The sequence below is a fragment of the Fopius arisanus genome, unplaced genomic scaffold, assembly GCF_000806365.1.
Source record: "Fopius arisanus strain USDA-PBARC FA_bdor unplaced genomic scaffold, ASM80636v1 scaffold00001, whole genome shotgun sequence".
NCBI lineage: Eukaryota > Metazoa > Arthropoda > Insecta > Hymenoptera > Braconidae > Fopius > Fopius arisanus.
This window is the reverse complement of record NW_011887740.1, coordinates 141,614-168,094: the sequence shown is the minus strand read 5'-3', so window position 1 is coordinate 168,094 and position 26,481 is coordinate 141,614. Positions and strand designations below refer to the sequence as shown.

General features: G+C 34.2%; 2 protein-coding genes across 2 annotated transcripts in view; one reads left to right on the top strand and one right to left on the bottom strand.

The window, feature by feature from the left end:
* Positions 1–26,481, top strand: part of LOC105273548 (neurobeachin-like) — a 248,546-nt gene that overhangs the window by 124,759 nt on the left and 97,306 nt on the right. The gene's annotated exons all lie outside the window — the stretch shown is intronic.
* LOC105262657 (uncharacterized) lies at positions 4,230–5,852 on the bottom strand. The gene is made up of 4 exons (XM_011302445.1): positions 5,671–5,852; positions 5,173–5,477; positions 4,972–5,119; positions 4,230–4,538 (listed from the first exon to the last, which is right to left on the bottom strand). Exons 1-4 carry the CDS (start codon positions 5,825–5,827, stop codon positions 4,318–4,320), a joined length of 831 nt encoding a protein of 276 aa, XP_011300747.1. The 5' UTR covers positions 5,828–5,852; the 3' UTR covers positions 4,230–4,317.

Here is a 26,481-nt window from a genome sequence, read left to right as displayed (position 1 = left end):
TTTGGCCCCCCCTCTCTCTAGGGGTGAAGTACCATGATGCCGGTGGGGTCACTCAAACCCCCAGAACTGCGCCTCTATTTTATTCAATCCTCTTTCCCCCCCAGTTCCCCGACTGTTCCCCACCAGTCGAGCCGAACTAAACCGAAGTTACTTCTGTGGTATACTGAATATTACCAATATTACCAATATTACCAAAGAAGTAACTTCGGTTTTGTTCGGCTCGACTGGTGGGGAACACGGCCACAAGTGGGGATTTCGGAGAGTGGGGGTTACGGCCGAGGTTACTCCTCGGACAATATTCACCATAATATTCAGTATACTGACGCAGTTACCAAGTCACCTGACGGGCAAACATCCCACCACTGCGTTTGGCCCCCCTCTCTCTCGGGGTGAAGTCTCACGATGTCGGTGGGGTCACTCATACCTCCAGAACTTCGCCTCTATTTTATTCAATCCTCTTTGGTTGTGAGTTCGATCCTGCGTTGAATCGAATTTTTCAACAAGCACCGATGAGCGGGAGGTTGCTAATAGAGCAACCGCCTATGCCGACATGGTTTTTCCTGTGGTTTCCCATGTCACTCCTACGTTCCAGAAGAGAATGAATACGGCACAGTGTAGGATCCACAGCTGCATGCATAAGGTGAGATAGGGCCAGTTAGTCAAAAAAGACAGAAAGGGCCGGAATATTAAAAACAGAAACAAAATTTCGTTCTTAACAAACTGAATCATATTCTCGATCTCTACCAGAAGCACATCCCACACATAAGACTGCGTTGCAAGTATCCCCCCTACACCTTACTCGAGTATCTCCAAAACATTAGAACCCAAACATTCGCCTCTAACTCTCGGGGTGGTCTAGCATATCCCCTAAATAAAACGGTAGACACTCTATCGTCTCTTTTGACGGTAAATGGCCCCATATTGTACCATTCTCATCTCATACCTTACACTGTGAAACCTCATTTTTGATTCCTAATCTCTACCACCCTTCTTTACTGCGAAACATTTAAAAGATAAACACCCCATCTGAAATCCTTGTATACTAAATCGTAAATACCTGACTGAAGGCCTTCGGGCGATGACCAGTTCTCGAACTTGCAACAAACTTCGCTGAAAGTAAAAATATATAAATGATGTTGGTAAGATAAATAGAAATAACTTGAATTAATACGGGATTGTTAGAGTCTATACAATATTTGTAATTAAAAATGAATAAAAATACGAAGCAAAAACAAGCATAATATTTTTAATATTTTTTTTATTGCTATCACATATTTCTCTTTTTAATAAATTATTGGATGGAAACACGTTGGCCACGATCTATCATTGAACGAGCCAATTCTCATGACCACTTAGCTCCGTGTTTCAACTCTACTCACATGTTATTTACAACGCTGGGGAATGGAGGTTTCTTTATTTATTATAATATAAGATGTCATGCTCTTAAACCAAGCGGAAACTAAATGGCCGGCTCTAAAATTAAGGTTACATATAAAAGCGCTTTAACCGCGCATCCACCCTGAATGCAGTCCTGGCGGGTGAAATTATTGACGTGATAGAATGTGAGACATACGTGGGCATCGAAAAACGGAATCCATGGAAAAGACCGATTACGGAAACGACTTGCAAAATTTAAATGACGGTATCGTAACTTTTGACAGAAAATTCAGATAAAAATTACAGAATACTGCAGAAAAATTCCGTTACTTTACACAAAAATTGACAGTTCAGTGACAGTGACAGTTCCAGAATTATGGCAAGGACTCGGTATTTTAATTGCATATTTCTCTTCGTGTGAGAGGCTAGGATTCGTCTAGGCCTCACAGTCCAAATTATAGTATTACCATTTTGCAACCGTTTTCAAATTCGACAATTTAGACATGTTTCAAAAATTTTTTCAATGTTGACTGCACTGAGAAATTTCAACGTTTTTGTATTTTCCCCTTCATTCATAGTAGGTAACTAAATCGTATGAAAATCAATTTCATATGTTTACATGAAATATATTTTGATCGGTAATTAAATTTATGAACCAATCCATCGGAGATGTTGCGAAAGGTCCTAGAATATGCGATGAGGCAAGCTTTTCAGATTATTCTGGAGTACTCGATAACTTGTAATGGTACTAAAAAGTTAATGACACTGTTAGTTCCATTGGATTCACACCTACACAAGTTTTCATGTAATTCTAAAGTCCACTATAGCTTCAGGTGGGTCATCATTGAACATTAAGCCACAATATGTTGTAACAATTTTAATGATCCTTTTATGTTCATGGCAACCTGGACAGGATAACGATAAAACTTGATGTAACCATATTTTTATTAAACTCAGCGGTGTAATAGAATTTTGATGCTGAAATTTCTCATGGAACAGCGTGAAGCTGAAAAAAAAAGTTGCAATATTGAATAGGATATTCAAAAGAAAAAATGTAAAAGTCTCTTGGCACTGGCTGTAGTTATTCATGGAAAAAGTTGTTAATTCAACGGTAAGTCTCGGGTGACAATGAAAAGGCTCAGAAGTTTGACCAGTTGGCTGTTAAAAGTTGGGTTTTCGGATACGACGGGTTCCGGGCTTTGCAGACGGAATTTTTGTTCAATTGTAATGCCAGGGGTATACCAGGGACGATGATATATCGGATATTTATAAACATTTTTGAATGTGCGGGAAAAAATATATACTTGGATCACGGATATTTGGTTTTGTTTAAATTTTATCTTTTTAGCCTAAAATACATTAAAATTTGGGATCAAATATGTGTTGCGGGAGCTACTCGAATGGTTATAAAAAAATAATGAAAAAAAAGAGGAAAAATTATTGAAGGGCGCTAATGAGCAATATTGTTTAAAAGGGATCTACCAAGTATACAAAAAAATAATAGAAATTACGCAGCTTACAATTGCTCTCCAGAAAATTACATGACAGATAGATGCAATAGTAAGCTACGTATTTTTTATTATTTTTTAGCAAACATGGTAAATCCCTTTTAAATAATATCGATCTTTAGCGCCCTTCAATAATTTTTCTTCTTTTTTTTAATTATTTTTTCATGTCTATTCAAGTGTTTCCTGCAACACAAAATTGATCACAAATTTTCATGTATTTTAGGTTAAAAAGATAAAATTTATGTTACGGTATGAAATATTCCTCCGGATATATGTCGGTTTAGACAAGGGGATGAATTTGTGAAATGAGGAGGAAAACGAATAACTAATTTTATTTGCAATTTTTAATGAGCGTACTAACGATATTGTAATGAATATGTAGGCTCTAATTTTCATGATTAATCAATTTATATTATTCCGTTATTTATGTGCGCAGACATTGTTATTATACTCTTGCATTCTAAGAAGACTACTTACATTGCGACTGGCTAATGAAATTCAGTAAAAAAGTTCATAAAAAACAATGGAAATTACTGGAAATTTAAATGAATAAGATGTAACAAAAAATGGGAGATTGTACGCTGAAAATGCCGGCCATGTAATACGAGTTTGGAAATGTAAAGTACGAGTTATAAAAACGTCAATTACAACTCTGGAAGTGTAGATTATTCCAATCTCGTAAATTATGGTTCCAAACTCGTAAATTACGAATACCCATCCCATAAATTATGAGTTTCTATTGCGTAAATTACGATTTAAAAAACGTAAATTATCATTTTTTATTCCGTAAACTACGAGTTTTAGATCGCAATTTATACGCCTCACGTCATTTATGATATCTCGATCTGATAAAATCTGAGATTGAGATCATAATTGCAGCGATGAATTAAAAAAAAAACATTTTTCGATATCAAATCTCCAATTTTCAGGATATTATAAGTCATTTGAATATTGTTTCCCAAAAACATTTAGAAAACTTAAAATTGTTGAAAATTTAACAAATCTTGGAAATTTAGAAACCTTCGCAGATACCATCAAACTGCGAGATTTACAACGCGATTCACGAGTTTTCTGATTGGATCATAAATCCCGTAAATGATGTTTGAAATCTCACATTTAATGTTTAACGTTTTCTATCTATGATTTAGAATAACCACGAAAAGATAAATTTGAAATCATAGAAATTTTATTAAAAAAAGATTATTTCTGCTTTAATGAAATATTGAAGTCCTATCAAATAAGAGAATATTCCACACAATATTTTTTAATATGCAATAAATTTATTCATGAATGTAATACGCTGGTCTTTTTCATATACGTCTCCTCCTATTATTTTACCAGACCGAAATCTTGATTCTTTTTTATGTTACATATATAAATATATAATATTGTACATAAAATATTACGTGGAAGGTGATCTCTGAGAAATGTATCAAATATGTGCATCCGAGTCAACACTTCGTTCTACCTGCGGCTTTTCAAATACCGCAACCAGTATTGCGTAGTAATCATCGATATTGACGTATCCATCTGAATTCTCATTAGTAATTCGTTGAAGTTTCTTTCTAAGTCTTTTCTCGACGTCTTTTCGGTAGCGCTTCTTCACGTCTTCTGGCATTCGATCCAAGAATGGGTTCACAGCCCACAGAAAATCTGCAATTAAACGAGACTTTAAACTTTTCCAACTTCTATTATTACATTCACTGTTACATGAAAAAAAAATATTACTTTTCGCCAGTAGCGACGGTTTTCACTTGCATCAATTTCTAAATGTACTGAATACTAATATTTATTTATTTTTAACGGAATTCGTTGCAAGTTCTTCCAAGAACTTGCAGCTGGCCATTGCCCGAGGGCCTTCAGCCAAGTATTTACATTTGTTGTATAATAATTGTTGATAAGGGTAAATGTGTAGGGTAATTACAAAAAGCGAAATGGAAGATGATTAGGCTTTGAATACTAATATTTCACCGCAAGTTCCAAACAATTGGGACAGTAATGATTTCACTTGTGCATTGCTACTCTCAAAGTTACTAATTTGTAATTTATGATTAATGTAACAAGACTTCCAAATTGGATTAATTACCAAGCTGATGGTCCATGGTTTGGAATGTGAAAACCTTAGATCTTGCAGAACAATGTAGTACGTTGAATCCAGCACCTTCCAATTGGGCCCGGAATTTCTTCTCAGGATTACCACATCCGTAGTGCGGGGGGATATATTTCAACGCATCCTTCAAAATTGATAGTTTTAAAACGACTTTTCAAACTTTTAAATTTCATTTACCTTCATATAAACTGAGAACGATGGATCCCTCTGCTGTTCTAGGTAGAAATCGAAGATGTTGTGATGTAAATTCAACAGAGCAATTGTCCTTCCGCCAGGTTTGAGGAGATTATAGATGTTTTCCATTGTTACTTTCATATTTCTGCACCAATTGAGACAGTAGAAGGCTGTTGCGTGATCAAACTGCCCAATCAAATTGTCCGGTAGATCAGGTGTTTCAATATTTAATTGAGTGAAAGTTATTCTCTCCTCATTAGCGCAATAGACCTTTGCATATTTTAGCATCGCTGGAGATATATCGATACCTAGAGTAGAAAAATTGTTTCAACCCTTAACCGTTGTGAGAATGATGTGCGTTTGATCTCGAAAAAAGACATCCGTCCGGAAGGCCAGAAAGTTTCCTGTCATTTAACAGAGATAACTTCCGCTTTCGGCTTTGTTACAACGCAAAATGAATAATGGCAGAACAAAAATTATTATTTTGTTGATAATCCTCACCAATAACAGACGCGTTCTCTCCAATTTTCGGCAACAGCAGATCTTTTGACACCTTTCCAGGGCCACAGCCAATGTCAACAATCTTACCCTTCATTGATTTGAACTTATCATCAAATTCTTCAAGTATCTCAACCGCATCGCGGTATTGAAGCCACATTGATGCTAGATACTTTTCCGGATTGTTCATTGCTCTACAGAGATTAAAATTCAATAAAAATAACAGAAAAAAAATCTAACAGCGTTTCGAACTGTCACTCGCAAGCGATGTGAAGTTCAATAAAAAGTTTGAGTTGGAAGAGAAATTTTACAACTATCTCCTGAATTTTATCATCTCGTCCATAAAAATTACGCACTAGTCTGATGACTTACCCCTCTCTTAACAAGTCGCTCCATCGCTTTTACCGAATGATTGAGAAATTTTAGGAACGCATAAAGTCCGCCAATTGAATTAAAATTATTGAATTTTCATGAATTTGTTATTTTTTGGGTATAATACAATTACGTGACAATGATGTACTTGCTACAGAGATGAACTTGAAAAATTACTGACAATTTCGTATTTATTTTCTTTCATTCTTCTAAAACTACCGGGCAACGATTCCTCGTCTCCAGTTCCGTGAATTGTTCAGTAATTTTTCTAAATAATTTTCTCCGTGTACAGTTTCATCAGTCAGATCTTTGAGGCTTGACCTACCTGATAATAGCGAATACAGGGCGACACTAGAGAAGATGTTGCGCCGGTCAAGAAATGAGTCCCTCTTGTTACTTTCATATATGTAGGTGTTGCGCAACTTGTCACTCAATTAAGTGAATCAATTTATTCGCTGCAGACAGCCAATAATAATTGATGCACCTTTTCTGATTAGTTCATACATAACTTTTCTCCGTTTTTGCTTAATTATTATTCATTAATAAAAATTCTGCATAACGCACACGGAGAATAGTAACACTCAATTATAAGATTTAAAATGTAATTTGCGTGATTTCTAATCGCGTTAATTGCGAGTTGAAGAAACAGATACTACGACTCGGGAAACGTAACATACGATTTTTATGTTGTAAATTATCATTTTTACCCGCTAATTAGGAGGACGCATCTTGCAAATTACAGGTAGACTATTTAAAAAAACTCGAAAATTATAAAATTCTTACTACACATGCGCAGTGAAAATAGATTTAAAGATAATTTTGAGGTCAGTGTGCCTTAATCTTAGAGTGATTACATTGGTTTCTTTCAGTTACTATTCTCATTTTTACGAAAATTAACTATTCGAGGTGCATTAATCGAAATAATATCATTACTCAGTGAATATTATATGATTATTATTATTATCATTATATTGATTATTCTGCCGAGTGTTTCCAACCGGTGCAGGAAAATGGAAGAACCCAGTGGGTGAAGTTTGACATTGACATGATTGATCACGTTAAACAACCGGGGAAATAGGTTTCTACTGATCGAAATTGAGGAATTAAAAAAAATGGAAAAGCTACAAAATTCCAAAATTCAGAAATTATTCCATTAATATTCGATTTACTGCCATACTGAAATACTCACTAACGCGTCGAATGAGTTTGTGACCTCGAGTGCTTCAGTATTCGAGGTCAGGAAAAAAAGAAAATTAATTCGAAATGCCATTCGTCCAATAATCTGCTTTTCCATTTTAATTAAATGCAGTTTTTCCAGTTTTCTAGTTCACCCTACAGATTTTCCTACGACAAAATTTTCGATCGAGTGATCATTTCCAACAATTGAAAATGACAGTAAAATCACAGCTCCCCAGAGGCCAGAAGCATTATTACTAATAATTAGACTGCACCTGACGGTTAATTGAATTTCCTTCAACATAACGATCCCCCCAGAATAACAGTACAAGGTATTTTCCATGAAAATTATTCTCGGGGTTGTTAAACCCGACTAGATGAAAATTCAGATGCCATTGTGATTGAAATATGACGAAATCTTCAACAGCGTATAGCATAGAACATTTACAATGACTATTAGACCCATGTATACATTTGTAAACAATAACGCAAGGATTTTGTTGCAAAGTATCTCATCATTTTGAAAATACAAGGATGCATAAAAGTGGAGAGCGGAGATAGACTACAACGATGAGGCCAAGGACTCCCTTGGATAGTTCAGTTTTGTGCTGCAATACATAAATAAGACGTGCTCTGAGTACGTGGCGTATCATTCCTCGTATATGTATAAGTAACAAGGTACAACACAATAGACGTCGCTTCAAAGTTTAGATATCCTACCGAATCCTCAAAGTTTCAGCCGAAACATTTCCGACGTGAGTTTCTTCAAGTATAGAGAAGGGCGGTTTGCTTGGAGAACCCAGAGGCTTTATCTAATTTTATTAGAACCTGGTAACCTCACGGAATTCCAATGGAGGACTTGCATCGTATGCCCTAGAGTCATGAAGCCCCGCCTGAGGGTTATTCCAACACAAAATTCCAAATTTCTTCATTAAGAATTCTCCATCCGTTCTTACGTTACGGCTCTACGAAGCTATCAAATTCTTTCATTTTTACTGAACGTGCTCGAGATTACATACATATAGGTACACCAGATTTCGTAAATCGCGAATAACGTTAGAGTGGGGATGATTGTGAACATGAGTTTAGCACAGACTGCACTGATGTAATTGGAAACACGTGTTCGCCGTGACAGTAGTGAGTCTGCTAGTTGGTGATGGGGTTATGCTTAAACGCTGCTCGTATAAATCTTATGATCTTCAACTTAACCGTGTCGGATGTTAATTTGTCCTGCACCTCGGGTCGTTCAGAGAAATGTGCTACACTTGAGGCTTTAATACAGGTCCATTGCAAATCTGCTCTGATCTATGGCAATTTAAGTGAGATCCTATAATCACTTCGGGATCAAATACTAATAGGAATTCTCTGATGAGGTTCTGACGATCAGAAACTTCGGACAGAACTCTGGACCAAAACAGAAATATAGATTGAACCAAAATCAAACTAGGAACGGAAATCCGGTAACGGTACCATCTGGAATTAAATCTTAAAAGAAAAAGGAAGAAACTTTTTAGCTGGAAACTAAACCTGGGGACAAAAGTAAAGTGAGCGTTACTACCACATTAAAAGTTTTTATTGAATAAAACATGTAAACAGGACAAAAAAATTTTCAAAGCTTGATCAATTCTCGGGTCAAAATAATTATTTCAGATCAGTTCTTAAGTTTTCTTCCTTCGCTTTTGCATTCATGTGTATCAGTCAGCCGTTAAAATTAATAATAAAATGATTTGGATAAATTCTAAGTTTAAGAATTCCATTCAACTTAAAAAATAATGAAAAATAATCAATTAATATCAAAACAATTATCAAACAATCAAAATAATATGCAATCAAAAGTCAACTCAAATAATTATCAAATCTTTGAAATTGTGGACAATTTTCTTATTAATTACTACAACTGTATGACCCTGAGAGTTTTAAATGCATCAAATAAAAAAAATAATCTTGATTGCTGTAATAATAGAAGAGAAATCGGAGAGGATATTTACTTTCGAAATTGTACGTAAAACCGAAACAATTTTGATGTGCAAACACAACATCTCATTGAAATTTTTTTTATGTGGAAGCGCTGAAAGGATCTGAAAACGAGGACAACAAATTTCGAATTAACCCCTCGTTCTGTGACCTGTATTTATCCCCTTTCTGGAGGCTCGATTTTCCCGGCAGCAAAATAGGGTGGTGAAAGAAAAGGGAAACACAGCACAGGATGGCCCAGTTGCTAGTGCACTCGGACAAGATCGATCGCGTACCTAATACCCACTACCTCAATAAACGCTCAGGAAACTTTATCCAAACCTTTGTACATTAGAATTCTTGGATAGGATTTCGGCGCAGGGTGAAAGCTATTGTTTGAGATTCGAGTGAAGAGAATTATACTGGAATAACTGAAGATAATGATGGCGGATTTTTGGGACTAATGAAAGCAACTCATGCTCCAGTTTCAACAATTTTCATCCTTCAAATGCGGAAATAAGATTATTAACCCGTCGTATCACTTATTGTTATTAATTATTTTGTTCTGTTCTGTTTTGTTCAGAATTACAAAGTATTCTTGAGATTTTTTAGTGTATTTATTCGGAGACTAGTTCATAGACTTCTCTATTTTTTCCGGCCTTTGCTGGTTGAATCTCAATTAAAAAACTGATCCAAACATTTTTTTGATGACCCTGAAGTTTGCTGAAAAATGGGTAAGAGAGGATATCTTTTGCGAGAAGAAAGTGATTCGATATTTTCAATTGGTTTTCTCTCATGAATGAAGAAATCTAATTGTGATGAGAGCTAGAAAAATAAGTATGTGCATTAAAAGTTGATTTTCTCGATAATTAATGTTTAAATTCATTAACGTAGCACCCCCCTTTGCAATTAGATTAGATTAGATTTATTCATTTCAAAGTATTTCTATCTCATCCTAGTCTTACCATCCTAAATATTATCCGCTGTGGAACAATTAATTTTTGTCTGAAAGTTCGACAGATCTGAATGGACCAATAAAAAAATACGGATACATCACATCCGGAGAATTGAAAAACCTTCTTATGACTATTCGAGTTTTTCGTTTTGTAGCATTATTGGACATCATATGCAATGTTTTTTATTCGAGAAAACTTCAATAGAAGATATTTGCGGGGGAGATTTGTGAATTTGAACAAAAATGAACTTTGTAGGGGCGAGTGGGGCCAAATGAACAAAAAAATTAACATTTGTATTTTTATGATAGTATCAAACGTACGATTTATTACCCATGAAATAAATATAAAACAGCGAATGACACTCCGAGAAACTAGGCGGGATGTAGTTAAAAGTTTAAAAAAAATAGCTATAAATAAAGAAACACTTAAAGTCGATGTAAAACTGTATTCACTCTATTAAACGAAAATCTAGATGATATCAAATCAAATAACGATAAAATAGTAATTAAATTATTATTTTATATTGGATCTATCCGTCTCGTAAGAGTAGAATTAGAATATTAGATTGATTATTTTCATCAGTTTCCTGAATTTTCTTATCGACAGTCACTGCTAGAAAAATTCGTTTATTTATTTCTGATAAAAATATTACGATTTTTATAACAATTAATAAGTTAATTTCGTACGTTATGTGGTGATTCAGAAAACACAACGGAATTTCCGCATTTTCTGATTGCAAATCCGATTTTTCATGAATTCTCTGCATTCAGTTTAATTGTTTTTTCGATAATGAGTGTATGTAATTCCCCCAAATCAATTTTCTGCAAAACTGAATTTATTCACCTTTCAACAACAAAATTCATTGCAATCAAGACAAAAATTGAGTCGGACTCAATTATAGGTGGAAAACAAACTGAAAGGGGGGTGTCGGATCATATTATGATCTTGGTGGGTTCATATCATCCAGTCTCCGTCGGGTTCTAGTACCTTCCCACGCATTCAATTGAATTTATAACAAAATGTATATGATTTGTAAGAATCACATGTCTTTAGAACTCAAGGGAACGAGAAGGTTCTTAACATCTACACGAGAAAATAAAAGATTACTAAATTAATATCGTATACAACCACAACGGCATCCGACACAATATGAATCATTTCCTACAAAATAAATATAAACAAATTCCCATTGCTTCAGTTTTCGGAAACATTTGGAGGAGTTACAATAATTAATTACAGACTTTTCTTTCGCGGTTTAAAAAATTGACTCTCATACATTCTGTCTTGTCGTTTCCTTTGGATCTTCTAGAGACCTCCAGTCTTTCGGTTTCATCTTTTGTACTAATATTTAATTTCTTCCAACTAAAGACCTTTCCAGCGATTCAAATCCCCTTGAATTAATGAAAGTGTCCACAGGCAATTAGCAAAAGCTGCGAGGTCAATCCAGGGCGCCTGTCGTTGTGGATATGGCGAACGGGATTTATTTGCAATTAAGCAAAGCATCGCTCGAGATTCCAAAGGCTTTAGTGTTCCAGCAGGATGTCGACAGGCACAACCCTGAAGATTTATAGAGAAAGGATTCAATTAATTTCTCTTTCAATCTTCCTTATAGATTCCAGTAGTGATTTTCTTGGTCCCTTCGGATGATGCGCTCAGAAGTGTTTAGCAATTTTTATCAAATTCGATTTTTTCATGTTCAGGGTTGTCAACGAAGTTTTCCTGTCATCCTTTAATCAAGTCACCATTCTGATTACTTTTGCTGAATATCCCCGGCCTAGGGGTTAACAGAGAGTTCACCCATTTACAGATGTTTAAAAAAAGATTCACAAGATTTCGTTCAATAACCAAACATCACTTCTGATTAGATAAATATAATTCACTAGACTGGATATTTTTCAACAAAGTCAAACTAAGACTGGATTCGGCTTTATTAAGGGTGCTAAGATTTTTGGTGTGGGGTGGACATCCGCTCAAGTCCAGCTCTTCATGTGCTCTAACAGCCTGAAGGGCTTCAGAGACGCTTCAGTCTTCAAAATGTTTAGGTAGGTTCGCACGCGGTTCTTTGCACTGATACTCTCTTACCATTGTCAAACGCAATCCAATTATCTTCCAACGGAAGCAGGACTCATGTCTCACCATGAGACTGCTTGCCCAGTTCCATCCACATAATGATATCGATGTGTGTATCTCCACACGTCACAAAGACAAATTCGAGAATTTTATTTAGCTCATAATAGGCCATACTAACTAAATTTTTTTGGTGCTAAAAACTAATAATAACTAATGGCAATAGACTCGGCAGCAACAGATAAACAATTTCTTTCAGATAAGCAGGATCTCATGAAATTTAAATTCCAATTGATAGTTCATGTATCCAGAGAGCTTGTAAAAAAATAAAAACTCTAAATAAAAGTCTAAATAAGAATAAGTCCAAATTAAATTGCACAAAAAATTTTATCCAGCATGAGCAGAGATTTCGCGATGGATTCGATATTCCCTTCTCTGAAGAATATGAATTTTTGCCTGCATTATATTTTTTCTTTTTTTCTCTGTACTAGTTGTTAAATATACGATGTACTGGGTTGTGGGAAGTGTTCAGATTTAGCTTACGGGCGCTTAAGTTACATTTATTATCTAACCCAGGGCCGCGACCGCCGGAGGATTTATGCTAGCAGCGGCAATGTTATTTATGTCTTCGTGGTATGGGTTCTCCCACATTTACGATGTTTACGAAAATTCGTGGAGGCATTATCGGACAATTTATTTCAAATTGTGTTCGATCTAACGAACAATACGTGGACTTGGCTGCATTAATGGAGGGTGGATTTATACAGTTTCGATTCAGTGGATGTGGGTACATGACTGGTTAAATAAAGGCGAATGTAAAGTAATACCAACAGTTATCCATCGTTTATAGCTCGGAAATTACGAAGAAATATTTGACAGAACGTGGAATATTGTAGTTTTCAAATTATCTTTTTCACTCTGATTTTTCCCCGATAGATATCCCCTCAATATTTTTCTTTTCCATTTTTTTGATGAGATATTGACATCTTTTATATCTTGACGCAAGCCTCTGTTAATACAAAAATGATCTTGGAAAAACTGGAAAATATAGCATCCGTTGGATAAACGATTGCATCATGAATATGACTAATAATGCCACGTGATTTAGGAGTTGATACGATATTGGTATCGATCCTCGCACGTGACCTGGCAAACTCAATTACATCTCAAATGTTGAGAAAATCCCCCAACACAGAAAAAATAACCTACGTGAATCAAATATATTCGATCTTCAACGCGTTATCGATAGCAAATTGATAGCAGTGTCAATGTTCCATATGGAGTTTAGTGAAGGGACACATTAATAATTATCAGGCATATATCCTTTGAATATATTCAAGCACTGCGTTATGAAACGATAACGATTGGAGGTATTCTGTTTGGCAAACCGACAAATTGAGCGAAGCATTCGATGAAATGATCGGATGAATGTACATGAGTGTAACACCTCATTATTTTGACCATTGTTCTGATTTATCGTCAAGTCCTTCACTCCCCTCAATCATCTCTCTTTTCCACAATTTCTTCAATCTTGCGGACTGATAGATAAGAATAGATGTGCGACTTGACACCATGTGGATTCACAAAATAAAAATATTATTCTGTAGAACTCGCGCGTTGCGACGCACAATTAGTTCTTGTGTTATTTTTCCCGCTTATCATCGTAATGATAATGCTGCGTGATGTAATAGCTGATAGACTATTGGTATTGATGGATTGCAGAACGTGAGCACGCAAACTGCGTTACATCCCCACTGATCTTCCGAAGACCAACGAAGTACCGAGTCGCGGATGAAGTTCAGCAGCGAGTAAACACTAATTCGCTCGCAAACCCATTAACATGAAACGTATTCATAATCTCCACTAGGTCCCTCCATACGAATACACCCATGATCCTTTCTCCATGCTCTTCATTACCTCGTCTCCATGAAACGATCTGATCCATTCCCCCTTTACCAAAGCAAACACGATATGAATCAGTGGTCATCCAATTTCCCATTACATTTCCGTGTGAAATTCAACGGAAAATATTCTCTCTCGAATCCTCTGCGTGTATTTTTCCCTCAAACACTTGAATATTTATTTTTCGATCAGATGGTAGTTGAGGTTATGAATATTCCAGAATTTTCAACGATGTAGGTAATAAAAATACTGCAGAATCTGTAAAGTTATATATAGATTTCGAATTTATGATACTGTTTCACAATTTTTTTATTTAAGAAAGGCAAGTGTTACGAAAATTGTCAACGTTTTTTGTTACATAGTTTAGATTATGATGTTTAGAAAATGATCTTGACAAAAGTATTAAACAAAATTTTAATTAAAAGAAAGGACAAAATGAAATATTCAAGCATAAATATACAACGAATATATCCATATCATTTTTGTATGTGTATATTCATTTATTTATTAATTTTATACTTATTTTGTTTCAAATTGAATTAAAAAAAAAAAAAATTTAATTTGTTGGGTCCGGAACTAGCGGTCGGGAAACCACGTTAGGTTAAAATAAAACGCCTCCGAATTGACGTCAATAAAAATAAAATCTAAGTCGGAGTGATGCTCATGGACTCATTTCCGTTTAGTTTCGCGTAAAATTTTATGTATGACCTATTATCACATGATCGAATTTTCCCGGGCTCAAAGCAATCCGAGTTATTCACGGCGATTTTGGAATTGTTGAAAGGCAATTGCAAAATTCATTACATTCAGTGAAGGCTGAAATGTTTATTTATTTAATCGATAACAAATTGAACTGAATGTTTTAAATTTGTGATTTTATTATAGATTGTATTTAACGAATAGGGTTTTTTGGCATCTGTCTTCACGGATGATTGTTAATTTTGCTTATAATATTCAATGCTATAGTATTGAAAATATTAATAGTTTATAGTGATATACTATTCAGTCCAAACACTGAATTCATTAACGGCAATTTCAATATTAATTATTCATCTCAACGTTCGTGTTTACTATTTATACGCCGTAATGCATCATAATGGATATTCACAAATCATTAAAATTAATTTCCCGTATGGGAACCAGACGTCTGGTCCCGTAATATGTTTACGGGAATCAATAATTGTGCTGGAAGTTTGAAGTTTTCTCCGGGAAAATACAACTCGACGATGAATGATGAACGTCTGGCTCTCTTGAGCAATTAGTTTTATTCGAGAATTGATAATGGTTCGTGAATCGGTTTTGAATCACAGCCGCATAACGAGGCAGCCCTTCACCGAGAATTTCCCGGAGGTGGATTTTTTTTTATCCTTAATCCTCTTTTTGTACCTTTTCCACCACTTCTGCATCATGATGCTTCATTCTACTGCGCTGGAGACGAGTGGAGTAATTGCCACATCGATCACCAAATCGTGGGATAGTCTTCCTGCCTGCCATGTGTTGGTGGTAATACATGAATGTATTAGAATTACCCGAGACTCGCATTCATATCGATCTCCTGGCGACAAACTATGGTCATTACAGAAAAACGTAAACGTAAATTATGTTTCAAAAGGCGTGATTTATGCTTAGACTTAAAGTGTAAATGACATGATTGAATAAACGTAATTAATGATTAAAAAAAATAAATGATTAAATAAACATAATTTGCGCCTTCGATATGGTAAATTATGTTCGTCGATTTATCAAATTACGTTTAAGTAATCGTAATGTGCTACCGACTTTCAAATAATTTTGTAAGAGTGTTTTCTTAATGTTTCGTAATTGGGAATTATACAGGTACACGGAGAGAAATATTTAGTAAAAATTACGGAACTTTCAGTTCACTTACCGATTACGGAGTTGATTCGAAAAATTTAAGTGACGGTATTGTTATTTTTCACCGATAATTCAGATAAAAATTACGGAACACCGTGGAAAAATTCCGTGACAGTTCCGGAAAATTTCCGACAACCTCATTTCGCTCCAGAATTACGGAAAATACACGTAATTTTTATTGAATATTTCTCTCAGTGTATAAATCGTAATTTACGCATACGACGTTTAACGTCATAAATTATGTTTGCAATGGGATAATTTCCGAGTTTTGAATTGTAATTTGCATTTTTGAACTCGCACTTTGCCCGATGAACACATGATAAATTACATTGCAAAGCCCATATTTTGCGGTTAGCGTGTGTCGTGTGCAGCATAAAAGAAGCGATTGTCGTGATCTTCAGATGTATTCTCATATGCCCTTCCAATCTCATCTCCGGTGACAACATCTTTTAAAACGTTGCCTACAACGCAGCGCACCCTCGAATACAAAGCCTCCATCAAATCTGTTTGCAATGCGATTGAAAGAAAAATCTTCCTGCGATGTGTCTGAAATATTCTCCTCTAAAATATATTCACCGTAATCTATGTAAATCCGTAAAATCCTCTCTTATTTCCAGCAGTTTTTCGTATGAAAATCTACCTCGAAGCAGTGTCGTTGCATATAGATCGTCGAGAGATATTCTCCACATCGTCAAAGTACACTTTTTTTCATTTAGTTCCATACATCCGCACTCAGTAGAAATAGCACCAGATTTTCCAGGAGATTGGATTGTTTTACAAGACATTTTTACCCGGTGGGGACAGAGTACTGATAGACTATCTTTAGGTGTCGAATGAGGGGCGTACGTGCAAGTTAGTGAGAGCGAGGCTTTTGGCTACGAGAAAGTGCACAGAACAAGTGCTCGGGGATGAGATGAGAGGGTAAAAGCAAGTAAAATGGTTTCTTTCACCTGGCCACCTGCGGCAGAAAAACCGGAGTATTCACCTCGTTTTTCAATGAGGAAGGTCTTGACTTTCGGATACCGGAGAAGTAGAGACAGAGTGCATTCGTGGTACGAGCTGGAGAGTCTGAAAGAAAAACAAATGTCAAGGCTCGATTGTCCGACAAAAAGGAGTTCCAGATAATTTCGCGATTGCTTTACAACTGTACATTCATGTGGGTTTGATTACCCATTTTAACATGCAGCTCTTTAAGTCAATCAATTCAATTAATTATAAGTTCTACACGGACAATCAGAAAATGATGAACTAAAATTTTATGATAAGCTTCGACTTTCATTAAAAAATCGTGAATATTTCTATTTTCATTTTTTTTTTTTAATTTTTAAGACCAATTTCAATTTGATAGTACAGAATTAAAATCGACGAGTGTCGAGACATTATTGAAAACAAATCAATAATTGATTGCATCGAAATTTTGATTACGCCGTCTTAAAACCCTGCCTATGAAATGGATGAAATGACAAAAAACTTATCGGTTAACAAAAAAAATATTAAAGGAAGTTGTAGCCAATTGGAAAATTCTTTTTCGAGAGTTAGTAGCAGTAGAAGTAATCGATTATGGGGTATTCTGTATTGACTGCAAATTTTGAAATTCTTCATCTGAATGCTCCTTACGTAGTGAGACAGAAAATTTTTCCAATTCTATGATTAATTAAAATCGTTTACCAACTTGAAAGCCGCAAAAAAATTAATTGTGGCGGGAAATTTTTTATTTGCATGAAACGAAATTCTTCATCGTTTAAATGGATTTTTTTGGATTTCAATTACGTAATGGAATATGTCTTGAATATTAACGTTTATAATTACATCTGGTACTTTTGGACTTTGTGTACAATTCCTCATTGCCCAGTCATTTTTAATTTTTCCAATATTTAAGTAACTCTCGGTTTTTAGGTGCATATGGTACCAGAAACGTCGAAATGGTCGAAATGAGATCAATCCGAACAAAAACCATCAATCTGTTCTAAATTCTACTCCCTTTTTTATAAATAAAATCGAAATTGCTGACACGTAACAGAAGAGAATGTAATTTTATTCCATCTTTTGTCGTTCCGAGAAAATTCTCTTTCTATTTTCAAGATCTCATTTTCGCATCTCCAACACCTCCGCAGACTTAAACTTGTAAATACCTCATGGCAGAGGTCTTTTTGAGGAAGAAAAGAAAAACTAATTGTGACAGCGGGGAAACTGTTATACCAACACCCACTGCAGTATTATTTCTAAACTCGTTTATAACTTTCAGCGAATAAAAAGAAAAGATCGTGGTATCCTCTTCGAGTTTCTTCCCTTTTTGATTATTGAGGCTCTAGTTTTATCATGGGGAAAAATATAAAGTAAACAGAAACAAAAACAAATAAACAAAACAAAGGAAAGGGTCGAGGTTATTTGACAGGAAACATTTAACCATTGAATCCGTGGCTATTTCGACAACGATTCTTCCGAAAAACAAGTTGAAAGGTTGATTTTTTCTAGAAAAGCATAAAAATTTTCTAGAAAAACATAAAAATTGAAATATCTTATAAAATTTTTAGCAACATATATATATATTCTAACTGATCTATGTAGATCACATTGAGCGAAACATTTCAAAAGAAAAAATAATGAAATCTATTGGATAATTTTTCACATATTTGCAAAAAACTTTTCAGAAACAATTACCGATATTTCGAAAACTGCTCGACCGATGGGGCTAAAATTTAGTACAAATCAAGTCCATATTAGGACCTATGAACTGCCAGAATTTCAGATTTTTGGGAATTAATTTACCCGTTTATTCTTCTTCTTTTGTAAAAATTGACCATCAGTTAAACATCTGCACCTATACACATGGCCCTCAATACGTATACGTAATTTGCAGGCAAAATTAGAAAATAAAAAAATCGAACGATTGCAATGCTTCCATTGGGAAGGAAAAATAAAATATCTATGAAGTGAAACTCAATATGTGTTGTAATATGCAAGATCTTGATTACTGGTGGGAATATTAATATGAATATCATGTGTAACGTAGAAATAAATGGATAATTCATGGATAGTTTCATGGAAATTTCCAGGGAAGCAACATTCAATTCGATTAACGAGTCGAATTAATGTTTCACTGAGTCGGATGGAATTTCATCGCGCTATTCAAATTTTCGGTTAAGAGATGAGTAATTTTATTCAATTTATAACCATGATCTAAATAAAATATATTACTCATTTCTTCTCTAATTTATTTGCGAATTGACTTGATATTTTTCTATTTCTTCTGTCAAAACGTGAATTATTCTGCAGTTTTCAGAATATTTGAATGGTCTAATCTTCTTATCTCTCATCTGATTTTTATGATTATTAATTCGTAAGTCTTACTGCGAACAATAGAAATAAACTAAAAAAAGACAAACAATGAATAACACAAAGAAAATAAAAAAAGCTTCCCGGAAAAAGAAGATTTGCGAAGATTCTTTGAATTTCTTGCAGTTCCTTGCATTTCACCTTGCAGTCAGTGAATTGGTGAGAATAGAACAGATTGGGAAGAGGTTTAATGCGGTATTTCATTATGAGTTGGAAAATGGAAAGATGTATGGTGTCAAAGAACTCTAGTTTCATTAAAAGTTCTCATGGGCTTCAAGCCGGAAAAATACGGATTGTATGGTGTTGGTTTGTGAGGTAAATTTTAGATGATTCGTGTATAGAGTTTCTCAAAGCGCTTTGCAGGCAATTTAAAATATTTATATCTCATTTATGAAGTTAATTAAGCGGTTGAAAGCAATGGAAAGCAGATGCAGGGTAATTAAAAAACAAAGTGATTCTTTTCCGACGGTTAACTGAGGGTAAATCGGTTGACATTGACAAAGTAATGGATGTGATAATATCGACGCAATAGTTAATGAGAAATAATGGGGATTTGCTATTTTATTATGGAAATAGATGATATTTAAGAGGAGTCACTAGAAAAACTAGAAAAAATTTTCACAGCGAAACTTCAATTATAAGTTTTAATTACAATTTGAAGTTTTTTTCAGTCAAACGAAGTCTAGGATTTCGAAAATTTGATTGAAATAATTCCACATTTACTGAATGTTTCATGGAAGACTAACTTATCGAGATGAATTCATCAACTTATTAATTCATTACTTTGTAATTGATGAATGTATGAATCATTCTCGCCAAATTTTAATTGGAGGTAAACTATTTTGAATTTTAAACTCGGCAAATTGAAATTTGAAACGACTAAAATGTTTCGTAAAAAATGTGTTCCTTTCAAATTTCATTTTATTTCTTCAATTTCAGATTATTATTTGGTATTTATGAATTGATTCACTTTCAGCATTAACTTTACTTCTTTCTTCACAACGTAACAATAAAGTTTTCTAGAAGACTTCCAGAAGGTTCTCCAAGATATTTCGTTAGAAATCCTCGAAAGACTTCCTATTAATTGCTGTTAGAAGATCAGCAATAAAATATACTGATACGATACTCGCTTCGTTAGTCACACGTGGGAATTTCGCTGATAGATCAATATTTGCTTCGTCCTCAATGAGGATGTGCACAGATGCTTCTTATAGTTTCAGTAAAGGCGAAAGACAGAAATGAGAAAAAAAGGGGAAAACTCCCGAAGCGGCAAAAGTAAATAACGAAGAGAACAAGTTCTGTGATGGCTTCCCCCTCGTCTTCAGTGAAAAACTCATTATATCATATAATCCAGGGGCTCTAGCGGAAGGAAATCCCTAGTTTTTGGGAGCGAGGACATTTTCTCGTGTTATTTTAAATTTTCTCGAGGAACATTTTGTTTCACTTTGCAATTCCACTGATTTCTTTTCGACATTAAAAATTTCATATCAATTTACGAATCTTCGAGGGGGAAATAAAGACCGAAAAAATTTCCCAATTTTCCATTTTAATCGAAGAGGCCAGATGAAATATACGTTCTCCTCTGTGAAGAAACCCTCGAACATCATTCTTGTAAATCTCAAATATATCTCAGTTAATCTTGCGAAATCTGTTGCATTTATTTTGTAACCTAAAACGTAATTTTCTAGTCTACCCAGTAATCCGAGTAAAGTAATATCGCATAAATTGAGTGCAGGTAACTCTCGGCTTCGATGATGTAATTAAGTCAGAAAATTACAAACTTCCATCCCCCACTACACATTTTACTTTGGAATATAAATCTCCGGACGATAATAAACTGTAATTGAAGATTCATGCATCGCTGGTCAGAGCTAATATATATCTCATTTTGTCAGAAATAATTCATTGAACCATGAGGATGAACGAATTATTCTTCTCTTTTCTTTTCCAACAATACCAACGAATTTAATGCTTGCCTACATTTGAACAATTATATAATTTTCTACTCAGGTCTCTTCATTTTTTCCTCATTTTTTATTTCAGTTAATAGGAGAAAAAGTATGTGGATTATTTTCCAAACTCGAAGTTCAGCCAATCAGAGCTCAGTATTTGGGAGTGGTCACCAGAATTTTATCGGAAATTCCCGTCTGACATTCATCATATAACTTTTCAAATGTTTTACCTCTTTCAACACATTTTGTATTAAACTTTTTGCACGAAAGATGATAAAAAAAGTGGATTATTGCACTCTGCTCCCCCGAAATCTGAAAGGAAAAATAATTCGTCAAATGTCAATGATTCATCAAAATTAATCGGATATTTTCTTCGAACTTCCTTGCCTACAAACGAGTTCAGTAGTCAGATTTAGCAGGAAAAAACCTCGGGCTTTGCCCTGCGAATTTTTAGTCTGCAAAATTTGACACAATCGTTTTTAGACACCAAAACTATCGGGAAATATCTGATAATTCTGAAGCACTAGTAGTAATAGTGCTGGAAATCATATAAATGAGAACTCAGTGTGTTGTATATATAAATATATATAAATATCTATATATAAATTTAATTAGAGGTGGGGATATTAATATGAATATAATCTATACCGTAGAGATAAATCGATAATTAATTTATGCTAATATCCAAAGGAGCAGTATTTAATTCAATTAATATACAACATTCATGTTTCACTGATGTGAGTAAGAAGGAATTTCATTGTATTATTCAAATTTTCAGTTGAGGGATCGCTAATTAGAACTAATTGGTTTTAATTCATGACTGCAGGCTATAATCTATTGTAAATATTGGAATCGGAGTTATTGAAGGAACGCCCGTTGAACAGGTAAATTATCGGAGGAAGAAGAGAGTATCCTCGCGGTGTATTATCCGTACGCTTTTCTGCAATCCGATCAATTTTGTGGAACTTAATCGAAGTTGTCTAATACATTTGTTAGTAGCGTGTTGGATATAGTAGAGTCATTTGTGAGCAACCTGCTGCTTGTAGTGGAATCAGATATTTTGCTAGTTACCTGTTGGTTATAGTCGATAGGAGAAGGAATCGGTTTCTCGTAATTAGAAGTATTTCTGGGGTGGGAAACGATTGAGAATGCTAATTATTATCTCCACATCCGGGCAAATACCTTCAAGGGAAGAGCAAGTTAATAAATTTCGATAATCGGGATCTGAGTGTAATTGTAATTAAACTCTAGAGAAGAAATGCATTATTGTTTATTCTTGGCATTATTCATATTGTTTTGAACTCAATTAGAGGTAGATTTGTAAATTGAAAATTATTGTATTTGGAATGTTACTAAAGGTTGCAGGATCGGAGTAATCCCAGAGGTGGAAACAGTATCTGAAATGTCTAAGCCAATTCTAAGGGATTCTTCTTTCTAATTTAAGAAACTGGAAACATTAATTATGAAGTGATAATTAGAGTCATTAGAAAACTTTCGACAGCACAAAAAGACCCTCGAGATATACACAATCCAGACAATAAATGAAAAATCTCGAAACTAGAAATTAATTAAAAACATCAGAAATTTATGAAAACCTTCACGATTCTCGAAATACCCAAATAGAAATTTATTCTGGGCGGTACATACACGCTCTGATTGTTGGAAGGAAAACCCGCAGCTATCGAAGTTTACTCTCGTCGTAGGAATACAGATCTTTTAGATACGGGAAAATCTCGAATACAAATAAAGCAGAAAATCTCGATTTAAATGAAAAATTAAACCTCGAATTATAAAATTGGAAAATTCAAAGAAATAGAAATGTATTGTAATGGATCGCATTAACCTATCAATGATCATCCTGGCCCTGGACATCTGAAGTATTCGATAGAAGAGCACCAATAAATTAATTTATTAACTGAATTAAACATTTAATCAGAAAGATTGATGACAGACTTGAATGCATATATTTTTTTAAAAGCGTAAAATACGATTTCTCAAATGTAATTTCATTACACCTTTCTGTGGTAATTATTACTATCGTAAAAATATAAATGACAGCAACATTCAGCGATTTGATTGGCTATTGGATAAATATCACGAAACCGCCTTGAATTTCGCTGGGAAACTCCAAGTACATACTTATCCCACATACCCATTCATATCCACTATGTACATATGCTAAACAGCAGTAGTTATCGAATATAACTTGAGATATCCATGCAAAGCTCTAAAAAATACATTAACATCACCATCACGTGTTCAATGAGTAACCGGCATTGTTCTCCCCGGACTTATCTCTTGTTACGGTGAAACGAATTTTGTTCATATCTACGGGATGATGATTAAAATTCCACAGGAGTAATTCTATTCAAATCTCTGTACACGTTGAAATATAGAGTTCCACCTTCATTTTAATTACTCACAATACGTCGTTCTGCTCAGGTCTATTTTTACTAATGTATCTCTACTGTTTTTGACACTGTTTATTCTATTATTCATGTTTTAATGACTTTTTCTACTCATCTTTGCTGGAAAATCAAAGGAAAGCTCGTTTTGTTATGTTTTCTAGGTTGTCACAGAATAATCCGTGGTTATATTCTCGGGAAGATAATTAAAATTCTGCGCTGTGATTCTTCTGTTGCAAATGTTGCGGGTCAGTGATTTTATTCGCAATTTATCTATGAATTTTCCACTTCAGATATAGTGAATTTATAATGAATTATAGTTCCACTAAAATACCGGAAAGTTCCACAGTTTTTTTTCTTATAATCCATTTGTTCGTTGACAAATTATAAGCCGATGAATGTAAATTATGAATTCTAGTACAATTTTCCATTGAAAATTGAAAAGATTATATAAATTTTGAAATGTTATCGGATTAAATTATTCACAAAGTTCGTTGTAATTTATTTTCATGTTTCTGTAACTTATTTTGTAACTACTGTACATCAATCTTTGGTTAAAAATTTGAATAAATCGCGGAGATCTTTTCATTTTTGTTTACGTAAATGTTGTTAGAGTCTTGATTTCTTGTTGATCCATTCCCTCCCATTTGAATTTTACATTTAATTTATATAGCAAATTATAATTACAGCAAATCAATTATGAATTGCAGTATAAAGATTGACTTGTTTTGGTTGAATTTAGTTCATGGAAGTTTATTTTGCGACTACATACAATTGTTAGGTTAAAAATTTTAATGAATCATAGTTCTTATTTTTAGGTAAAACTATTTCAATTGAGCAATTTAATTACCCACTTCAATTACTCCCAATTTACTCTCCCACAATTTTTAGACAGAATCTCCGAAGAAATTCGAAGAAAATCGATTTATCTCCAGATTGTTGATCTTCATTTCATAAGTTATTGAATGAAAGTATGAATAATAAATAAAAAGACAATACGATTTTTCGGAACTTGTGCAGACAAAAGAATTTCGCCTTTTAATTTTTCTGTTCATACACAATATTTCACATATTATATACCATTCTCACCGATATGATTCTGCTATGCGCTGTAATAATTCATAACTGTGTTTATTCTAGTATTCAAGTTTTAATAACATTTTGTTACTCATCTTTGTTGCCATTTCTTTTTTGTTTCTTCCATGCCCACCTCAACGAAGATCAACAAAGTAGAGCGGCGGGTATTATCCCTGACACCGGAAGAGTATTTGCGTGAACACGTTTTCCGGTTGTACACGAGGTGCTGCAAGATGAAAAATTTAGTGTGATAATATTTATAAGCAGTCAAGTACAATTTATGCTGGGGTTTAGGGTGAAATTTTCATGTTGGTAGATAGTTACTAAATAAACAGCCATCAAATGTGGTTTGGAACCCGATTCATCGTTACAAATTTATGGAAGAAGCAAATGGGTTTTTGGGGTCAAGTGAAAACTGCTAAATCGTTCAACCGATTTGATTTATTTAATTTGTCGTATTGCATTTAAACTTATTCCAGTCGTAAATTATCGCAGCCGCAGTGGCTTTTATTTATTCGGGTAGTCTTTGACGATTTGTTTATTTCGAACTGCAAATGAATCAAAAGATTGTCACTATCAGTGCAACTATTTCAACAATATACGGAATTTTACGTTTATGAATAAATGGTTTATGCAAGTACTGATAAATATATTTTTTATTTCAAGTTTAAATAATAAAACTAATTTAAGGAAATAAGTGCTTGTCCCGAAAGCGTTCCGTGAAAGAAAAATCACACTTGTAATATCAAGTAATAATAAAAAACTTTGACATTTTCAATAATTACAAAATGACATGAAATTTCTGAGTTTCATTTGTGAATTAATTAGTTGATTGAATATTCAGGTCACCCAACCCGCCACTTCTATCATTTTTTAATTCCGATAAAATCTTATTGAAATAAAGAATTTGGAACTTAATATATTAAGAAAACCAGAATAAATGAAAGAATTATAAAACAGACTTTCTAAAAATTTTGAGAATTTATTTTTTTTTTTTATAAGAATTAAAATTTGAAATTAGTATTGATTAAAATATGACTAGACATGCATTCAATCTGGAAACATTTCGTTATCCATAACTAATTACTTTTCTTTAATGCAAAGTTAATAAAAATACTTTTGAATTTCTCAATAACTATAAAAAATGAATATAATACGAATACTTCATTTTTCTGGTTCAATTTTCAATAACTATTTACATTTTACTGCATATTTGTTAAGAAACATTAAATTGGCGAGAATCTTTCAGAAGGCCTAAATAATTAAACAGTATCCTACTCCAAAATTATGGTTGTTCTAAATGTAATAAATCAGAAGCAACAATTTTCAGTTGCAAACAACTAAGTTTACATTTCACAACATTTTTCTCCCAGCGTATTAAGATGAGTCAGTTGGATTCCATAATTTAGTCAATCTCTTAACAATAGAACATTTAGGAGATGTATGTAATGTTCATCAAAACCAATGGAAATGATCGATAATCAGTCTTACTGATTTAATCGCTTCTGTGTACTATCGATTTACCTCGAAATAGCGCAAACGGTAGAAGGGGCAGAAGCGTCAGACTGTTAGTTGAGGTTGACTACTCAGAAACGTCTGACTACCAATGCCTATGGATTGCACGTTGAACAGCAAGAGACCACTGAGGCATGTACCGATCAAGCCAGGACGTGCAACACGGTTGGCATGTAAAACCCTGCACCAGATTGACATCATCCATTCTCCCTTCTCCGAGCCCCCCCC

Excerpts from the sequence above, each read along its gene's own strand:
- LOC105262657 (XM_011302445.1), bottom strand. The coding sequence starts at position 5,827 with ATGTGGCTTCAATACCGCGATGCGGTTGAGATACTTGAAGAATTTGAT. Across the intron at positions 5,120-5,172 it reads CGTTCTCAGTTTATATGAAG|GATGCGTTGAAATATATCCC; the intron begins GTAAATGAAATT and ends TCAATTTTGAAG. Across the intron at positions 4,539-4,971 it reads AACCATGGACCATCAGCTTG|ATTTTCTGTGGGCTGTGAAC; the intron begins GTAATTAATCCA and ends GTTTAATTGCAG.